General features: G+C 41.2%; 1 protein-coding gene and 1 long non-coding RNA gene across 21 annotated transcripts in view; both read right to left on the reverse strand.

The window, feature by feature from the left end:
• Nucleotides 1-14: 14 nt before the first annotated feature.
• LOC115592128 (uncharacterized) lies at nt 15-1336 on the reverse strand. Its single transcript, XR_003986077.1, has 2 exons — nt 1077-1336; nt 15-503 (listed from the first exon to the last, which is right to left on the reverse strand). It is a non-coding gene; the product is annotated as an uncharacterized LOC115592128 (long non-coding RNA).
• A 1895-nt stretch (nt 1337-3231) lies between these two features.
• nedd4l (NEDD4 like E3 ubiquitin protein ligase) overlaps nt 3232-21069 on the reverse strand; it is a 48349-nt gene continuing 30511 nt past the window's right edge. For 11 of the 20 annotated variants that reach the window (XM_030435282.1, XM_030435278.1, XM_030435280.1 and 8 more), the window contains 19 exons: nt 20541-20687; nt 18157-18342; nt 15117-15314; nt 14070-14147; nt 13371-13385; nt 11513-11567; nt 11084-11142; nt 10688-10753; nt 9759-9988; nt 8813-8934; nt 8593-8663; nt 8226-8321; nt 8049-8122; nt 7842-7902; nt 7574-7633; nt 6856-6963; nt 6268-6364; nt 5671-5743; nt 3232-5295 (listed from right to left, as the gene is read on the reverse strand). In XM_030435282.1, coding sequence (XP_030291142.1) covers nt 5193-5295; nt 5671-5743; nt 6268-6364; nt 6856-6963; nt 7574-7633; nt 7842-7902; nt 8049-8122; nt 8226-8321; nt 8593-8663; nt 8813-8934; nt 9759-9988; nt 10688-10753; nt 11084-11142; nt 11513-11567; nt 13371-13385; nt 14070-14147; nt 15117-15314; nt 18157-18342; nt 20541-20687 — 1899 coding nt within the window. In that variant the 3' untranslated portion in view covers nt 3232-5192. Of the gene's footprint in view, nt 5296-5670; nt 5744-6267; nt 6365-6855; nt 6964-7573; nt 7634-7841; nt 7903-8048; nt 8123-8225; nt 8322-8592; nt 8664-8810; nt 8935-9758; nt 9989-10687; nt 10754-11083; nt 11143-11512; nt 11568-13370; nt 13386-14069; nt 14148-15116; nt 15315-18156; nt 18343-20540; nt 20688-21069 lie in introns of those variants that run through there. The other 9 variants (XM_030435286.1, XM_030435283.1, XM_030435272.1 and 6 more) reach the window with 6 other exon arrangements.

A 21069-nucleotide genomic window follows, 5' to 3' on the forward strand; every position in this document is an offset into this window, starting at 1 on the left:
AAGGAAGAAGAACATTTTGCCTTTTTTTAAATTTTAATTCTTAGGAATGTGTACAAGTTCACCGCGTAGAAACAGACAGAAAACACTTTTTATTGACATTATTTGCATGCACGGAGACAAACACAGCATCACAAGCGTCAGACGGGTCGTCTATACGGCGAATTAGCGCCTCAGACGCAAAAGTAAGTGGGTCACACTCCGAGGCTCAAGATCACGGACGATGCATCGACACCCCTGCAGGTCTATTTCCATCCCTGCACGGTCGAATGTGTCGCCGGCAGATGGGGGGCACGCTTTATGGTTTTGCAGTGCAAAGATAATCGAGATTGGCACAAAAAAACAGGAAACTGAGGCGTCGATCGAGGTCCATTTTCACACTGTAGCTATTTAGTGTGATAATGGCGTTTGATACGGAGGACACAAACACCATTGTCACACTCCACAGCTCTGGAGGACAGAGTTTTACTGGAGGGGCCGTTAATACAAACCGCTGGATGGGAAGCCTGGGGAAATAAGAAGGGAGGGGGAGGGAGAGAAAGGTAGTTTGGTGAGGCAGCAGAGAGAGGTGACACCAGATATAATGTCAACGTACACGTGGTGTTGGTGTGCGTGCGGTTCTCTGACAGGGCTGTGAAACTCAGTAGACTGTGCTTTATGAGTTATGATCGTCCATGTGGCACTTGCACCCGTCAATATGCTGAAATATGACATAGAAAACTATTAAAAATAGGGAAAATGGTGCTGAGTAAACACGCAAAAGCTTATCCAAAGTGTCCAAAGTCCAGTCGTGTCCTCTTCACACTGGTTGTGGGGATGACTGCAGCTGTGAGCGTGTGTGTGTGTGTGTGTAAGAGAGTTTGTTTTCTATATGACTAAAAAACAACTCAAAGTTTTCCTAAAACGTAGCTGGAAAAAGAAGTTGTTTCAGATCGTATGTCACAGTAGATTTAAAACTTTTTCATTCTATTACATTATGACATTACATTTACTGGTACAAGTTTTATTTTCTAATAGTTATCATCAACTTTACTCCTAAAACTCTGAGATAAAACATTTTAAACAAGGATTAAACTCACCTCAGGATTCTGGACTGGATCGTCTTCCCTGACTGATTCATTTGGGCCCTCGGATCGTCCTCCCGCTCCTCCCGGCGCTCGGTGCTCCTTCCCTCTCGCCCCGGAGCTCTTTGTCTCCCCGAGTCCCTCCAAACTGCTAAAAGTCCAGTGGTGCGTCCGTAGCCGCGTGTTCATGAGGTGATACGTGGTTGCATTTGGGTTCGATGCCGTCCCCCTCGTCCAAGTCTTTATGTAGACGCAGCAGGGTTTGGACAAACAGCCAGTTCCACATTAGTGATAAGCTACAGGGGAAGTATCGATCGACCCTGACCAGAGGTAGAGGGTGAGGGGTGGAGGAGGGGGAGACCAAAAACAAAAAACAAAAAAACTGCCCCAGTGAGGCAACAGGGCCTTAATAAGCAGGGCTCCACTGAAAGAAGCCACCGCGAGCTGAAGGCAACAGGCTGCAGGAGGCCGAAAAAGTCAGAAAGTCACACAACCAGCAGAGAATCGTGAGTAGATCTGGTAAAAAAAAACACACACACAAAGTCGAGACGTCACAGATTTTTTGCCGTGTGTTTATTTCACAAGTTAAATCCTCACTGCATCTCCGACAGCAACGACTTCGCTGTACTCAAAATACTTCAGTGAAACTCCAAATTATAAGGAGTTTAAAAGTTAACGGATAGAAGTTGGTTAATAATTAGGCCCTTCACTGTAAGCAGTGGTTCCCACTTTCATTTATAAACTTCCGTCACCTGGCAAACTGGTAGTGTAGTCGAAGCAGTCCACCTGCACATCACACACACCACACACACTCATGAAGCTTCTGAAGGTGACCTTGTTTACCCTTCTACACCAGAGATGATTTCCTGGGACAAGCTGGTGTTATTTATTTGCATGTGTGTGTCTCACAAGAACAGCTAAAGGGGATTCACAAGTAGTAACAGTGACAAAATCAGTAATAATTGGCTGAAACTGATGGATGAACAGTTGAAACAATTCTGAAAAAGAAATGGTCAACCTCAAACTGTTGAAGTTCTTACAAGGATAAACAATTTAAATTATTAGCTAAAAGTTATTCGAAGTAAAGGATACACGGTTAAAATAGTTGAATTAGCTACAAATACTGGGTTAACAGCTGAAGAAGCTCAAAGTAATAGAATAAAAAGCTGAAGTTATTAAGAGTAGGCTAATAGAAACATGGTTAATTATAATTTGTTCAAAGGTAAGTTGTGATAAGCGAAGCCAAATGTTTATTACGTAATGTATTAAATAACCTTTAAAATCAATTAGTACAGCTGAGAAGAACGTTTTTTTATCCACGTTTGTCTGTTGTCCTTTGGCTGTTGCTTAAACTTCCCGTCAGGGTTTCATTAAGGTCAGCGCTGTGACGTAACGTAGAGGCAGACGCCTGCGAGAGGACGACAGACTGCGAGACTCTCTCGTCTTTTACAGAAAACCAACGCGTTTGTGCTTTTTCATTATTTTTTTATTTTAGGAGGCTTTTATTCCAGTTTGCACTTTGCGACATTGTTTCCCGCAGGTGGAATGTTTCTGAAGGTGGATCTAAAGAGGAGTTGGCTCTCGGTTTGTTTGTGACCAGATCGCAGGGTGGCGGGACTTGATAAAATGTCCCCGGGCTGGCAGGGCGGCTTTTATTTGCTCGTCCTTGGAGCTGATAAGTCCTAGATTGTGATTGTGTGAATGAACTGGGGTCCCTTCACCACACCACACCACGTGTGCACACACGCAGGAGAAAAAAAAGAGAGAGCGGTGAGGACAGTTGTTAAGTCTCAAGACAGGTGCTCTGATACGTGATTTAAGAAACAAAGATGTGGATCTCAGAAGACTGAACTGAGGTTGGCTGGACGTCAAGAAGTCAGTTTATAATGTGGGTGAATTAAAACAATCTCCCTCAGCAGCAGCAGCAGCGGTCCTGTCATGCAAGATAGTAAATGCAGGAAGCTAATTATAAAGGTTTTATTACGACATACTGCCTAATTTACAAGACAATCCTGTGTTGGATAAAACATTTTTAGCATGTAACCTGTGACTACAACGCTCACATAAACATTTAAACAAGTTACCAATGTGCTTACACATCTATATCATATGTGTGGACCTTTTAATGTGAGGAAGGTCAACGAGCCGCATGAACTCAAACAACACACTCTGAGAAGTTTCATTTTTATTTGACTGAAGTTAAATGAACCACAAAGAGTTGCAGAGAGTGGAGTCTTTTAACAAAAGTGATATTTTTTTTTCCCCCCCCGGCATTCATTAAAAAAAGAAACCCCTCTAAAAAGAGGACTACTCTTTACTGAGTCAGTTTGAGAGGTGGGATCACAGGAGGGAGGAAACACGAGGGAGGAACATGTCGAGAAAAAGAGGAGAGAAAATAGAGAATACTAAAGGACGTGAAGCCTCTGCTTCACCTCTGTCAACTTTTTCTACCTTAGCAGCAGCCCAGATTTACAGACTATTTATATTGCACCAGGTAAGTGCTCCGAATGGAAAAAAAAATAAAATAATAAAAGACAAAAGAAAAAAATAAAATAAAGAATCACATTCAAGTTAATAAACGACAAAAGACATACAATAGGTGACATGACCTCAGAGTGATCTATAAAGTGCCCTTTAGGTTCAATGGTGTTAGAAAAAGGAGAGAGAGAGAGACAGAGAGAGAAGAACAAAAACATAAAAAAGAAAACACATTATTTTCCTTTGTAAGAAACGTGCTGCTTTATATTCAGTGGCAATCACAGCTTTTACTCTCAAACACCCGCGCACGCACACAGCTTCATTTTAGTGTTGTTGATCAGTAATACTTCTGTTAAATGTAGTTCATACATATATTTATATATCATGAAAGAACTTAAAAACGTGGTATTTTTTTTTTTCATTTTTTTTCCCAAGAACAATTTACAGCATTATGAACAGCAACAGGCATGAGAAAATTAATATAATCATGACGCAAACATCTCAGGGAAACTAGCCACCGGGTTTTTTTTTTTTTCAGTTTTCCCTTGTCGACCTCGAGACCGATTACACGTCCAAGTTACTACCATGTAGTCGAAGCAAACACAAGATACAGTTTCATGCTGCTCTCATAGCACTACGATAAAAACCATTTTATTCAACACATTTGCTATCACCGTAACAAATGATATGGATTAATTATTTTTCCCAGACTAGCCAGATTTACACTTCACACACCATGTCATATAGAATTGTCAAAATAGTAAACAACATTGTTCATCAGTACAAATACGTTGAGAGTATTTTCCTGCAAGAATCATACCAATGATTTAAAAAACAAAACAAAAATCTGTTCCTTAAGGAGAAAAACTATCAAATAAAAAAATCATCTTTGGGGATTTTTGTTTTTAATTTCATATCCCCCCCCCATTCTTGAATTCTCGCAAGTGGCTTTAAAAAAAACAAAAAAACAAAAGAAAACAAGATAAACGTTATTCTACAAAAGGCTGCAGTGGCGATTTCTGATCACACAACAGATAAGTGAAGGCTCTACGGAGGGGCGTGGCCGATTTCCTGAAATGTGATTGGCTAGCATTCCTAAGGTAATCTGGTGTTGGTCTAAGGATTTGAGAGAGTTGTGATCATAGTGCCATTGCAGGTTCTTAGAGAAATAGTGCATGTAAGAGCCAGATTAAGGCCATGCTAGGACCCTTCCACTGAAAGGTGCTCGAATACTGTGCTATAGTGTACATAAAGGAGCTATTGAAATGCATTAGTGTTTTCCAGCACTGTAGATTTTCACAGGACGAGGGTAGAGGGGAAAGAGACGGCGGATCAGAGGGGGCCAGCTCATGCCTGTGGATAATAGATTTCAGCATTCGACGTTGCGACTCTCCCGTTCTTTCCCCAGCACCTTTTGAGGAGGGACCTACCGCGCTGAAAAGATACAAAGACGTAGGCATATTGGCTCGACAAATCGCTGTACAGTCTCAAACCACCGTGCTGTGGAGGTGGCTCACAGGCAGGCTGTACAGTACAACATGCTCGCACAGAACTGCTACAGCAGCTGGTTTGACATCCCTGTGGCTTTTTTTCTTTTGTGTATTTTTTTTTAATTGTCGGTTGGTTGGATGCAGTCACGGGCTGCTGTTTTTTTTAGTCGACCCCCTCGAAGCCCTGCGCGTTCTCCACAGCCATGAGGAGTTTCTCTCTCAGGTCCTCGAAGGAGTCGTAAGTTGGCAGGTCCAAGCGGTTGAAACTGGGGGAGAAAAATACACAATTTAAAAACCTTAACACAGTGTTTCATTTGTTTGGTTTTACACACCAAACGATATCCGCTACACGTCCCTCTGTAGCTAGCTGACTATACATGAAACTCATCAGAAGGATGAAGCAAATAGCCCTCCACATGCTGTTACATGGGAACTTAACAGTAACTCATCCAATATGTTGGTTTTTGACCTGCAAATGAATGAATGGCTAACAAATGTTAGCATGCTAACTTGCTAAAATAAGATAATGACCATGCTAAACCCAGCTTAGCATGGCAGTAGCCTCTTTGTTATTTTGTGTGTGTGTGTGTGTGTGTGTGTGTGTGTGTGTGTGTGTGTGTGTGTGTGTCGTAGTGACATACCATGTGTGAGCTCTTGGCAACTTATCTGGTGTTCCCCACTGCTCGATGGTGAACAGCTGAGGTCCATTAGAACCTGGCACAAAAATAAACAGTAATTATAATGATGACACAGAGTTATGATGTAGAAACACTTTGATTAAACCACAACAACTTTAATTTAATAGATCTAATCATAGCTAGAGAAAGAGGTTTGAGTTACTTTTGAGGTATTTTTAGTTTTTAGTGATTTAATCATTTAAATCTTATGCATAAATTATTCAGTATGTACATAAAGAGGAGGCTTATTTTCTTACATATGGGATAAATTTAAAAAAAACCTAAACCAAACTTTAATAACATACAGTATTTGTTTATATGGATATAATATTTAAGAATCTGACATTTATGGTAGTTTCTCATCTGTTTATCTTTCTGTATGTGTAGAGTGATAGTAATTCTTGGAACTGTAACGGACTTATCTTTTCTTAGAAAACTATTTTTGTCTCTGTTACATAAAGCTCAGGAGCTGCAGTTTCAGTGGGTAATATATAGGTTTTAAAGGACTGGTGCTGGTTTAAAAACAGGAAATAGAGGAAACTATGAGGTGAAATAACGCACCATAAAGCTCGGCAAAGCCGTTCATGGGCACTCGTGACGTTCCTGTGACAAACTGGAGGAGTCGGATTCTCTTTTCAGCATCCATCAACAGGACGACCTGAAAGAACACAATCAATTAGTTCACAGAATTCATTTATCAAATATCAAAGTTCCTAAAACATGAGGGAAACAAAGGTTCAAACAGAAGCTGTTTGAGCCAGTTCATTTAATCAGATGACATGACAACACATGTACACACACACAAATTATGGCTCGTGTGTTGTTTGCTGTCTGATTGTAGTGGCGTGTGTGTGGTGTGTGTGTGTGTGTGTGTGTGTGTGTGTGTGTGTGTGTGTGTGTTTTAAAGCTCGAGGAAAGACAGATGATAACCAGGGCAGGTACCACTTTGGGCTCTTTCATCAGAGCAAACAAGCCTGTTCTTCCAAACAGACTTTGATCATCAAAAGCGAGGCCAGCACCCTCGTGGCAGGCTGGACGGACGGACGGAGGCAAAGACGACTGGAACCCACATTTATTATCAAAGTTATCACCACAAAGATGTTGCAACCTGTGGCGATGATCCACACAGCAACACACACACATACATACCTTCCAGAACCACTGGATAACGGGATGGTTGGGGCAGTAGCCGTTCTTGTAAACAGTGTGTTGTCTCCAGTCGTTGACGTCGACGTCACCCAGACCACACATGAGCAGCTACACAGGGACAAGAGAGAAATTATCTATTAACAACTGCAACGTCCCATTTTGACAAAGAACTCTGTTAAGTTGAGGGCACAATATGTTAGATTTGAAGCAACATACATGTGTTACTCGCTTTGAATTGCCAACGTGTGAAAGGATTGTAATGCAACTTTAAAATCAACACCTACCAAAACAACAGGCTGTAGAATGTTATGAAAATGAATTGGGACAGTTGTTCCAGGAAAATCCCCCAAATGTCATGTTTATGTGTATTCCCCTACACTGCTAACCCTGTGCAGCACCAGCTTACGCCACAGTTCAGTTAGAGCGCTAAGAAAGTTACGTAACAACCCAGTCTCATATTTACATGTTCCTCAAAATGCGTTTGTATGCTCACTAAAAAATTAGCACATCTCAAATGTGTACGTAGTGTTTATAAATATTTTCCTTATGTTTCGCATTTAGAAATCTTTTGGATCAACATTTTATTTTGTAATATTTGATGGAAAAAAATCTTTAAATTTATGACAATATGTCATAACGTCTATCAATTATTTTGGTCTATTGACGTTCATAACCTTTTAGCGTAGTTCAGAAGGTGATTAAGATAAAGAATCCATACCTCCAGTTCGTTTTCATCGAAGATCTTGATCAGATCTATGAGAATGAGCTCAGTGAAGCCCTGAAAATTAAACAGGAAAGGAATCAAAACATATTGAAGGTTCAAGGTGAGCAACATAAATAAGTCAGGAGTCAGTTTTAAAAGCAACAAGGATCCAAAGTGTTTATAAATGAAGGCTGAATTTAAAACTGTGGGACTCAAACATGCCGACACAGAGTCTGAGGTCACACTGCCCTCTAGTGGCGACTGCTGTACTGCACATAAATACCTCTAAGAAGGCGTTCATCTGCTTCTGGACCCGATTGACAAACCTCCACTGGATGACCAGGCTGTCAGAGAGAAGATTATTGAAACGTGAATACAAGAACAACTGTAAGGACAGTTTTAGACTCAAGTCTGATTTGTAGTTTTACGACAAGAATCAAAAATAAATCAAGAATTAAGTCCGGAGGATAAGTACTGTTTGTGTCCTTACTCTATGTATTCCTTCTTGTTGTCATTGGTGACGACCATGTCTGAGCCGCTGGGCTTCAGGTCCACCTGGTACGTCTGAGAAAGGAAACAACAAGAAAAATAAGGGCCAGGAAACTACCGACACACTTCAGCATGGAGGTCTTAACGGATTCAAAGTGACTGATTGGATCAAGCGCACCTGTCCAAAGTTGTCCTCGTCAATACAAAACCTCAGGTCCAGCTCAGTGGGGTCATTCTCCAGGATCCACTTCAGAGAGTTGTAGTATTCGCTGTCCTGCAGGGAGGCAACACAGGGCAGACAAACATGAGACACAAAGATAATTAAGTCATTTATTGGCCTTTATTTATGAGATTTCAGGGTTTTGTTTCTTGTATGTGGAATGATTATATGCAAACAATCAATTCAGTGCTGATTGGTCACTAGTTAATAAAATATTGAAATAATTAAAATAACAAGCAGATTAAAGGAATTAAAAAACATATTTCAATCTTAACTATGATGCCAAAGTTATAGCCCAAAATAAGATTTTGCAATGAGCTCTTACCACAGACTCCATGTCTTTAAGAGAGATCTGTTTCCCCAACATCATCTTGTAGAAGGGTCTGATGAAAAAACCTAAAGAGCAGAAAACAACAGTGTGACGTAAGAGTATGTGTGCAGAAACAAAGACTAAAAACATCAGCGGTAAATGTTGCTCTCAAACACGACCAACCAAAACAAACACAACACCAACAAAGGAGAATGTATAACATAAAGCAGCTTACCATCCAGCAGTTTTCCATGAAACACAGCCATTCCTGCCACACGCCCGATGAACTTGAAATAGGAGAGGTGATCCTCATTGCACAGGCCGGAGTTGGGGTTGATTTGGAGAGTGTAGTTGTCGCTGCAGAGACGAGAGCACACAAGAAGAAGAAAGTCGTTTACATTTGTTTTCACTAAAAATGTTATGCGACTTTAACAGCACAGTTAAAAGGTAATTTTGGGTAATTTAAAAGGTAAGTTTTTTGCAAGTGTTTTTATACACCCAGGTGGTTGCCAAGCATCACTTTCTCATTTATCTGCCACTGCATGATGATGTTAAAACCTAATAATAACCTGTGATTAATATTCACAATGGGGTTTAATTTAAAAACTTCAAAGGTTTAATCATATCTATTAAATTAAAGCTCAGTGTTATTAAAGTCAGGGCCCATTTATTTAATTTCCTGGCCTTTTCAGAAGCTCCTTTTGTTGCATTGATTATCTGTTACCTCTGCCCTACACTGCAGAAACGAGAGACTCAAGTGAGTCGTCATCTCTTGATGATAATGCCGTGAAAAAGGAGGCAAACATACGACCCTTTAATCATCTCAGCAAGTACTGTGCGTGGGAAAAACTGTTCCAGGATGGCTTTATGAATGAGAGGAAAAGTTAATCAAAGTAAAAGGAAACTTTAACAAGCCTCAAAGGGAAACAATACATCAGCAATGCCCCTTGCGCCACTTTGTTTTAAAAGACAATCAGAAATACGAGTTGAGAAAGATTTTTCCATGACTGCAAACATGTCACATGGTTCCTTTACTACAGTTCATCAGCTTTGTTAAACTCTTCAGGGTGTCCTTTGTCATATCCTGCTAAATGCCTCATTGGATTAAGCCTCTCTTCAGCTGGAGGCAGCTCTGTTAATCTCAAGCAAGCACGCAGCAAGGCAGGCAAGCAGAGACTTACGTGGCAGAGTATTCAAACAGGCCGTAGTAAGGGTTGAACATCTCCTTAGATAAGAGGAAGAACCACTCTCTGGCCACACCACCGTAGTCCAGTCCTTTCTCTGACTCGAACTCGATCCACAGTCGCGCCTTCAGGACGTCGGGCCTCTTTAGAGACATGATCCGACGGTACGACTCTTCAAAGATGTTGTTTCTGTGCAACTTCATCTCAAATCGGTTGGGGATGTCAGCCTGGAATAAACAAATAAATAAAAATACTGTCTTACACGCAACAATTTGTGTATCACTGTAATTCATTAAGGTGAGGTGGAAGCATGCGAGCCAAACAGAAAGGCAACTAATTGATGTGACTCATTAAACAAGGATATTTAGTGTAGCTGCGCTTTAATGTCCTGTGTTTAGGATTTAGTGGCATCTAGCAGTGTAGTTGCAGATTGTAATTAACCGAATGCCCCAAATGTCATGCTCCCCTGTGGTCACCAGGGGGGGAAAGAAGAAAAGTTTAGTGAAGATTGTTGTAAAATGGAGATTGTAGAACTCATTTTGCAACAGTGTAAAGCCCACTGAAGCACCGATTACACCTGAAAATAATATATACGGTTACACTTCCGTGTGTTAAATCATGCCTGCTGACCTTAAACATGCTCTAGCATGAAACTGAACACTGTGTCAAAGTTGAAATTGGTTCATGACAAATTCCAGCATAAGAAAACAGACTCTGACACTGCTGAATTAAAAGAAATGCGAAATGATTGCAATGAATATTTAACATGCAAATCAATAAAAAAAAAATCAAACTCAGTCATGCAGTGTCAAGACTGTGTGAAAGTTCAATAACTACAATCAAGCACAATCAACATGATACTTTGTTTCCCCAGCAAGAGTCCAGAAATTAAAGACGGGTCATTATTTTAAAAAATCACTTCTTACCGGTTTCTTTAATTTCTTCCTGAAGTAGTCGTATTTCTGCTTGAACTCTCTCGAGTAGGGAACCGCCTGCACAGACAACATTAAATGTCAAGAAAGAAGAAATCATGAAAAACTCAATATCCTTAAAAATATTCCACTATTGTTAATATATGTTATTTGTTTACTACACAGAGTGTAACTCGGGTAGTGTAGTTGGCAGTGAAGGAGAACAGTATCTGAAGTGGTACACAGAATAACATGAAGGTGTCGGCATGTTAAGCGACAACTGCAGTGACAAAGTGATTTATCTTTGTTGTACAAAGTCACTGAGGCTGATGAGAGTGTGCGATACAATGTTGAGAGAAGAACTTGTTGTCTGTGTGTTGCAACACTGCAGCTGCAGAGGAAACTACTCACGGGTCCTGTGATAGCCGGACTCTGCAGACGAGGGTCCTCCCACTGTGTGTTCTTTGTATCTGGATGAAACACACAACACAAACACTTTAGGCTAGAAGAGGAATCAGTTAGACTTGAATGAAATGTTGTCATTTTTATCTGAAACACTTTCTCGTTTAAGCTGTTTTATAAAGGAGCTAAATAGAGGTGCTGGAGCAACGGATGGCAAGAGAAAAACTACGTGTTTTTTTAAATTAGTGCATGTAAGCATTATTAAGTCATCACCCAAAATAGAAGTATGAACCTCGTGATGTGAGAGCGTAATATGGGACGTAATATGACTTTTAAACAGAATGACTAGTCAACTTGTGAAAGGCACATAAAGTTAGACACACGTGACCAAATGCAAGCGTGGGAGAGAAAGAGAGCGGTAAAATGCCGTCGTCTTACTGTGGTCAATGTAGAATGTGCGTCCGTCTGAATGAATTCTTTCTTCCCATCCAGGCTAAAAGAGGAGCAAACAAAGAGAGGGAGAGTGAGAAAAAAGGCAAAATGTCACCATCAGACAGCACTATTACACAGGCCATGCTCAAATAGTCTTTAAATCCGTCCACTTTCTTTTCCTTTTTTTTTTTTTAAAATTTATGTTTGATTGACCTTGACTGACCGTCAAATCGGTCCAAACACTGACAGCCCAGCGGTGCAGGCGAGGCAAGCTCAATCAAACACGCAAAAAGGAACAGAAAGGATTTTTCTCTCCTATTTGAGTCATGTCTGAGACGTCAGCCAGGCAGGGACACGACCACAACATTAAAAGGTTAAATCACCACCACTAGTTCAAACCATTACACCACCACTGAACACGGTGACCACTCAGTACAGTGTCACAGGCCACACATACACACACACGCACACACACACTCGTACAGCACCTGCGGTCAGGCAATAAAAAGAATTACAGTAGATTGAGAGTAAAGAGGTGGGGAAGAGAACCGAGTCTGATAATCTGTCGAACAGGTGTGTGAGTGTGTGTGTGTATTTCTAACTGTGTGTGTGTGTGTGTGTGTTTTCTATGCTGCCACTGCTTGAATGGAGAGACCAGATTGAAAAGCTGATAACACATGCAGCGTACAGCCAGTTCCTTCCTCCACATACACATATAGCTCTCTTTGTTTCTCATGAAGCCGCCGTCTCTCCCCTCGGCCCCTTAGTAGGGATGCACGATATGGATTTACTTCGGACAATGCTTCTTAGTCGACGGCATAGATAAGATAACTGATCATTTCATATATCATATTCTAAAAAGAAGTTAATATCTTCCTCTGTAGCTATAAAAAACATGTGGCTCCATGTTTGGCTCCACCCAGGTGCAGCAGTTTAAAGTCATGAGCAAGACAATGGCATGCTGGGCTTGTTCTTCTCTTCCTTTAACAAAAGACGTTTGGCGTCCAGCTCTGGAGGAGAGCAGAGCCAGACCTTCTTGGGGGAATTAAGGGAGGAAAGCTCAACGATTACCCTATAACTTTTAGGAGTAAAAAGTTCTCATCTGTCTCTCGTATCTTCACTCCCGTGTATCAACCTGACGGCGGAAATGATATGCACCGTTACCTCGAGTAAACTTGTGGAATATCTTTGGATTGGATGTTGGAAACATGTTGTATAAGCTTGGAATAAGAACAGAACAAATATAAAACAAAGCTGTAGGTGTTTTTAGATGTTTTAATGCAGTATTATATATTTAAAAAGTGCGTACCATCCTCTACTGTATCAGAATTTGTACCTGTTGAGCTTGTTAAGTCAATGAAAGGCATTTTGCTTTGTATTATCAGATCAGATTAATTTCCCATGATACATATTGTGCATCCCTACGCCTTATTCCACCCTGTTTCTCCTCTGTCAGTCCTTCTTGTTCATTCTCCTTCTCTCTCGGTGCATCTCGCTTTGTTCCACTTTCCCAACTCAACTACCTGTGTCTCAGACACCGATACAGGTGAACAGACATGGAGCAGTCTGAGGAATCCTTGGAGAGTGGCAAGGAGCTCTCCGAAATGTCAAATCGCTCACAAAAGGGGTAGTAGTGGTGGTGGTGGTGGTGGTGCAGGGAGAGAGAGGAAGTGGGGTAAAAATATTGATGAAAAAGGGAGGGAGAGGTACAGTCCATCCATGCCGGTCATGAGAAAGAGAAAAGATAGAGAGAAAAAGAGGAAAAACAAAAAGAAAAGAAAGCGCAAGGCTGTCTGCAGGCATTTGACCAGACCGGACCAGACAGGTAGGTAAGGCAGGCAGAGGGAGGGAGGCACCAACCAACCTCCTCTGGTAGGTGCTGCCAAACAGACATGGCCAGGTGTAGAAGAAGTAGCATACATTAGATCCACCAGAACGGAGAGAAAAAAAGAGAATGAGGGAGGAAGAAAGAAAGAGAAAGAGAGAGAGAGAGAGAAAGAGAGAAAACACACACACATGCACACACCACACAAGCCTGTGAGATGTACAACCCCATGAAAGCTCTGATTATTCATCAGCTACCTACAGTAACATTTGGCCCGTTTGTCGGGCGTTTGTCTATGTCAAACTGATAACAGAGCAGGTGACAGACAGCCTCCACCTCCTAGTTATCACAGCCCCCGGGCTCTTCTCACTTACATTCTCCCTCTATTCTTAACAGGACTAAAAAGGAAATGTCTCTTCACATGATCATGTCTCATCTTTTAGTGCAAAAGCCACTTCATCTACGTAGTTGAAATTTAAACATAGACCAATGACTTAGGCTGTATGAGCTTACCGGCAGGAAAAACCCACAAGAAAAATATGAAAATGGTGCAACAAGCTGAATAAATACCCCTTTTCTAATTAGCTTAGGAATAGTTATGGTGATAAAGAGGTGCATATTGGACATGGCACTGGTAAATGAGTGAACAAAGCTAAGCAATTATTATTAGGTTGGTATGAATGTGCTTTGTGGGCCAAAGGTTGAATACGCAGAAGACATAATAGTGTGTGCACTTACAGGAAGAGGGCCGAGGTCGCCAGGCTCCATTGAGTTCTTATTCCTCATATGGACTGGATATTTCAACCTGGGATCCTCCTGGTTGTCAAAAGAGAGAGATAGAGAACAATGAGACACACAGATGCATGTGAATGATACGAAAACGGAGGAAAGATTTAATCAAACGGTTAAAGACAACATTTTCCTCTGTCTCTGGTTAGAGGCTCAAAAGCAGGTCTGACATGACACAACTCCCCAAAGTTCACGTGAAGAGCTGAATCCTAATAAGGACTGAACTAAATGTGAAACTGACCGACCACCAGGTGTCACTAAAAGATCCTGAAATATCAACACTGACCACTGCCCTACATTTTTACCCTCATAGAGTGAAACATAAGATATCAACAATTTATTTTGCTATATATCTGTGCCCATTTATATCAAATTCATTGTTAAAAATCACAAACGGTGTGTTTTTTGGTCTTTTCTCTGTTTTTGTTTTTTTTAAGGATCGCTGGATGGATGTGTGCAAAATTTCTTTTTATTTATTTTAAGGTCCTAATGAGAAAAAACTATACCAATTGGTACCAATCATAAAAAAGGTAGCGATAAACATGTGAGAGCTTTTTGAGTGGCACTCATTGTAGTCAAGCGTAAAGACATTATATAAAGAGCAATATTAAAAAAAAAGGAGATATAGTTGTTATTCAAGAGTAAAGGAGGGATCCATAAAGTTATCTTTCCTCACAGCTGCTGGTGTTTGGAGACATTTCCTTGATATTTGACACAAGTAAATTCTCATTAATTATTCATTTATTATTGGAAACTATATATTTTTATACGTGCTGCATCGTATGTAGTGCTGACCTCCCACGCACTGAGGTTATGTAAGTATTACATCGGAATTCTTATTTCTCCTATAATTATTAACAAATAACATAGTTTCTTCTTTCCTGGAAGCTTCCTAGGAAATTTGCAGACATGTAAAATGAAGCCTTTCGTTCATTTTTCAAATAACCCTCGAGCTGAAAGCACAATCCAGCCTGGTATAACTGTGTGTTAGCTCACCCAGGTGGTGGCTCTGCTGTTGTGGTCGATGAAGAAAGGCCGTCCATTGGGGGCTATCCTCATCTCCCAGCCCGGGGGCAGGAAGCTCTGCTGTGTCTTGTGCTGCGACTTGGGGGAGCTGTAGGGCGACGGCTGCGGCGACTGCGGGTTTGAGAACGTGTCCTTTACCGCCCTTCGCACCTGGATGTTATTGGCTCCCTGGAAAAAAAAAGAAGCAAAAAACGATGCAGTGAAATATTATCGCTCCCATTAGACTAAAAGGAGAGGTAACCGAATACTGTTGACTGACAGCGGGAAACAAATCAACACCGATCCTTTGAAACACAATGGTTGGACAATAACATGGATGGAAACCAGTCCTCCCGAGAGATGTCTGAATAACATTACAAAAGACGCAGGAAAAACCATCAGGACCACAATATGTCTGAGTAAGTCAGAGTGAGTCCTCGTTTGATCCCAATGAAAATAACAGCGAGCTAATCAATACCCATGCTGCATACCCTGTCATCCTGTCAAGTTGTCAGTCAAAATGTCAACAGAAAAGAGCAGCGAGGCTTCTACAGTTTCAGCCATGACTGATTCCCTGGATACAGATTCTGTGGCTTAGTAACAGCAGTATTGTAGATATTTACTGGATAATGTTATGTCCAAGAAAAACTCCAATTTTTTACTGCACATCAACTATAAAGAAATCTATTTCGGGTTATAGATGGAGACCTTAGTCAAGGCTAAAACACATAATCCCACTATTCACAAAACTATGTATCTACAGGCCAGACCATTTGTGGCTGTGTTGCTTTAGAAACTTTTAAACAGACGAAAAGTTGCTCAGGTTAATGGCGGTACCTACATCACACTGTTCTTTTCGCAGCAATTATCACCGTCTGATCTGATTTTTAACAAGAGAAACGACTGCGTTATTTAATCCACAGACCTCCCACCTCCTCTGGAAGTTGTAATTACAACATTCAGCAGCGAGTGTTTCACTTCCTTTACCTCCATAATGTCTTGTTAACACACGGACACGCACACACAAACACGCACACCTTAATTAAACCTCCTTCAGGTCTCTTCCCTTTGGTATAGCACAGGAACATCACCACAGAGTAAAGCCATTAAATGCAGGAGGAGGTCAAAGAGAGACTGTTCTTTTTAAGATACACTGTGCTGATCTTAATTAGCCAAGTTTTATTTATAGCTGCGCTGCATAATTTAAAGTTCAAGTTTAAATGCATTTTGCAGAGCCTGGATGATAAATGTGCTCAGACAAAACATGGATTTAAAAAATGGTTCACAAGTTTTCTAAAATGTCCGACCAAGATCATTTTCACACACGTAGCAACGACATAATGACGAGTACATAAAGTCTGAGAGATGCAACAGAATTAGACACAAAAACATTAAAGATTTGTATAATGTTACACATTAAAATACAGAAGGATCAGGGATTATTGAGGGCAGTAAAATAATGTTCCTCTCCTTTCAAAACAATGCAACTATTCAAGAGCCGAGTCAAATACTTTAAATGCACAGCAGCTGCTTCGCAGTAAAAACCCTCCACTGATGCCAGCTTGCTCCACGGCTTACTTTCATTAAAATCTCTGAAGGGTAGAAAGATTTTACAGTAGAAGAACTGCGGGTACAGGATTTAGAGCAGATGAGGTGTCAATGTTTGCTCTGAATGTGAACACAAAAGTCTGAAAATACTTCTGTTTTGCATTTGTTCCGAATGTCATGCATGCATTTTTTTTTATTAGAAATGATATATTAGCTCAAGAGTTTGAGTGACGGGTCAAGTCTTTAAAAAATCCATTCAATGACTTTCAGAATATCACATTAACACATTTTATGTCCCTCTTTTAAGTACAGCGTGCACTCGAGCTGGCATGGACTCTACAAGTTTGTGAAAAACCTGATGACTCATGTTGTAACGTTTTCTTTGGGCTTTAGATACTTCTTGCAAAGCTTTAAGGTGTTTTGAAGTATACTTGCAGAACACAGACAACCATGGACCTGTCCTCAACCCCACTGAACACTTATGGTGGCACTTGAAGACTGAGAAAGCGGAACATAACACGACACATGACCAAACCTTTATATATTATATTTCTGTTAAAGAATCAGACACTGCATCAACAAAACGGCAGCTAATGTCTACTGTCTGACATCCGAGTCTCTGCAAGTGTTGACTGTGGAGGTCATATCTCAAAAATTAAACCTTCCTCTCCTTGTGAGAATCCAAGACGTTTATAGAGATAGGTGATAAAGATTTCTTAAAGTTCCTTTCAAGATATTCACAAAGGAAGCCATGCCACACAAATTAATCATCAGATTGCTTTTATGGCTGCCTTTGTGTTACTAAAATGACCTCTGGATCCATATCATTGATTTGGATGTGCCGGGGTTCGCTTAAGCAAATTACAACAATCATTTGGGATGTGTGATCAATTTAAATAATGGATTCACCCAGCAGTAACTGGATCTGCCCTCTTGGATTCACCAAGCTTCATTCTGTTTGCGTCTTTGCTTTAAAACACACTGTGCAGCAGAACGAGACGCTGACTGTGCCAAGAGTGCACACTGTTCACAACAAACTCATCATCATGAATAACAAAGCCGGAGTAAAGCTCGGACCATTTCATGCCACCAATCATCGGTAAATGGAGAGCAGTTTTGGCCCTCAGCAATCAGCTCATTCACCGTTAAAGATGGGAAAAAAAAGAACAGTGTGAAGAAGGAAAATCATCCATGGTGAGATGAAAAGAAGAGATGAAAATGAGAAGAGAAGAGCGGTTAAATGATCAGATTAACATTTCCATAGGGTTGGCAAGGATGAAAAAAAAGAGAAGTAGCATCAAGACAGAATTCACCTGAAAGAAGGAGAGATAAGATTAAAGGAAACTAAGGACTGGCTGGTGTAGATGGGCGAGGATGATTGGTCGTGTTTTAAGGGACTGAAATGGTGATACAGTGAAGAAAGCGTGGAAGGGCAAGGATTGGACAAAGAGGAAAGGATAAGGAGATGGTGGCTAATTCTCACCTCCAAGGGGGTGGAAAGGGTGACAGTAGGGGAGCTGAGGCTACGAGGTCGTCGGACTTGGGGCTCATGGAGGTGGTTGTTGGAGGCAGTGGAAGAGGAGGAGGGGGTGGATGCGGGTGCCTGGGCCGAGGCTCCTCCTGATGCTGCTGCTGCTGCTGCTGAGGTGCTGGCTCCGTCTTCAGTCAGCTGTCAGTGAGAATAGCACTTTGGAGGTTAAGAGGGGTGAAAACAAAACTTGCTCTCATCAAAAGCCATGCTGTCAGAGACGCTTGTCTGGCACCGGAAAGGTGCGGATGCAAGCTTTTCTCTCAGGGAAAAAAAGAGTTTGCAAAACGTCAAAAGCTCATGTAGGCCCAAAGAAGGCCACCATTTTATCGCTTAAAAAAACAATTATTAAAGGGGAATTCAGGTATTTTTAAACCTGGGCCTTATATCAACATGTTTTGTTGTGTAAATGCTTCAGACATAGCATGGTTTTTGAAGATTTCCCAGTTGATCGCTGTAGTCTTGCCCAAGAAGAAGCCTCGCTCTGAAACCTCAAGAGGTAAATTGTTACAGATTTTCCTTCACCTAGATTGTTAGTATCAGCTAATTATTTAGCCATGAATTTCTTTGCAAGATTTCGGAGACTTATCTTTGAGAGAGACTTGTGTCTGGTTACAAAAAGGATCTTATTATTTAACAAAAGGTTTATCTCCAGAGGAATAATCTTTCTAACGCTGTTTTGGAATAACAACCATAACCTGTCAGTGGCAAAAACAAGCAGTTTATGGCCAACATGGGTTTTTAAAATATTAACTGATTGAAAAACCGGGCTGCATCTCGCACATAATCTAACAGATGTTCTTCTCTCCAATCTCATACCTGCACACGCTACAAGATCTGAAAGTAATGACGCATCACACGCTGAAAGGATATTATTAAGATTATCGTGCCAGAGAGAGCAATGAGCCATCTCATGAGATGTCTCTCAGATCTCATGAGGAGGAAAATATAAACAAAAGGAGAAAGAAACTACAGTAGTACCATTAACACTTAATACAGTTAGGAACAACGACTCAGAAGAAATGAGTCTGGATGAGAAAATATTTCTGCTTTCAGTGTTTGGGTTTGTATGGGTTCTCTATTCTTCATTCAGAACTAAAGGCGAGATTTTAACTGCCGGTTTTATTATCTTCTATCAATTATATACAATCTAACATTAGCCTGAGGGGCTACAATGTTTACCATTGCTGGACAGCACTATCAACTGCTCTGGAACATCGCTCTCATCGGCGGTTATCAAATTACTGACGTAATGACAGTTGTGGTGTAGCTGATTGTAAATCCTAGATATCAGACATGTTATTTATCCTGGTGGCCATGATGACTCTGCGAGTAGTTTTGGGAGGTACAGGACTGATCTCTACAGCCCACACATTACCAGATAATCTGGGCTGAACTTCAGGATCCACAAAGCTCCTGGACCAGACTGTCGGGAGAGGTAAATTGAAAGTATTACGTTGTGGCTGCCAGCTGAGGCGATCCACTGGACAGATTCCAAAACTTCTAGAAACTATAAATCATTCACACACCAAAACATGGAAATATAGGGCCTAGGTTTGAAAAAAAAAATAGAATTTCCCTTTCATGATGGAGGACAGGCTTAGGATCCATAGGATAAGGTACTAAGAAAAATGAAAGTTAGTGTTTCTTACATTCTCACCCAATCAACTGACACAATGAGTTAACTCACATTTACAGTGGGCCACAACTATGTACCAAAGACAATGCCATTAAATTGTTATGCAAACATCTGGCAGTGTCCTCTTCTTCTGAGCAATAACAAAAAACAGATGAGCGTCAGAGAAAGAGAAGTCTGTGCGATGAGAAACAACAGACAAACACGTATAATATAACCGGCGGTGTGCTGATAAAAGCAGAAATGAAAGGGTGGATTTCAAAGAGGAGAGACATGAGCATCAAACATACACCCCGTCCCAAGCAGCAGTCTGTCCCCGAGCTCAGACTACGTGGAGCTGCCTCATTTGCAGACAGAAAGACAAGTGGAAAAAACAGGGCAGAAATGGGAGAAAAAGGGAAGGGAAAAGTGGTGGTTGCAGTTCCATGCCGGGGGTTTAGAAAGGCGAGACCAATAAAGAGTTGCGCTTCATCCAGAGTATCAAACAAAGCGCTAGACACGGGGAGAAGTACGACATACAAGAAAGTCGGAAAGAAACCGGACAGAGAGAAAGAAAGAGCTGAGAGGGACGGATTCTCTGTCCGTCATTCTCTATGGCTACACAGAGGAGAAACACAGGGGGGGAATAGAGGAAGAGGTCCGACACACGAGGTGACCGAGGTGAGGTCCGGTCCCATGCATAGAGTCCAGCCCGCCTGCAGACCTGCTGTACCTGCACGATCGGCCTAGTCCAGGTAGTGGTGCGGCTGTTATGGTTGACGTAATAAGTTCTTCCCTTGCCGTCCTTCCTCTCTTCCCATCCAGGGGGCAGGCCGGGGGTGGTCAAGGCGTAAGCAGTCGCCGTGGGAGACTGGCCGAGTGCAGAGAGAGAGCAAAGACAACTAATCAGTACAGGCCGACATGTGGAGAGACATGAGGAGGGAATCTTTAATTACTTTTAAATGACACTGCATGGAAAGAGAGCTTGGGCAACAAATGTGCGTCTGTGAAATTGGATAGAAGCTGATGTTTTCAATAAAGTTTTGAGTTATTCCGACATACCACGTTTTTTTTTTTTTTTTTCTCTCAACATCTATCAAGAACAACACAAGAGCTTCGAGATATTTTCCCATTTCAGCTGCACCGTAACAGAAACAGTTTAAGAGCAACACATGTTAGACGATTTTTTTAACTCAAATGGAAAAGTAGGTGGCTGCGTGTGATGTGAACCTTCACACACCAAACACAATAAC

This window comes from Sparus aurata, chromosome 12 (assembly GCF_900880675.1).
Source record: "Sparus aurata chromosome 12, fSpaAur1.1, whole genome shotgun sequence".
Classification (NCBI taxonomy): domain Eukaryota; kingdom Metazoa; phylum Chordata; class Actinopteri; order Spariformes; family Sparidae; genus Sparus; species Sparus aurata.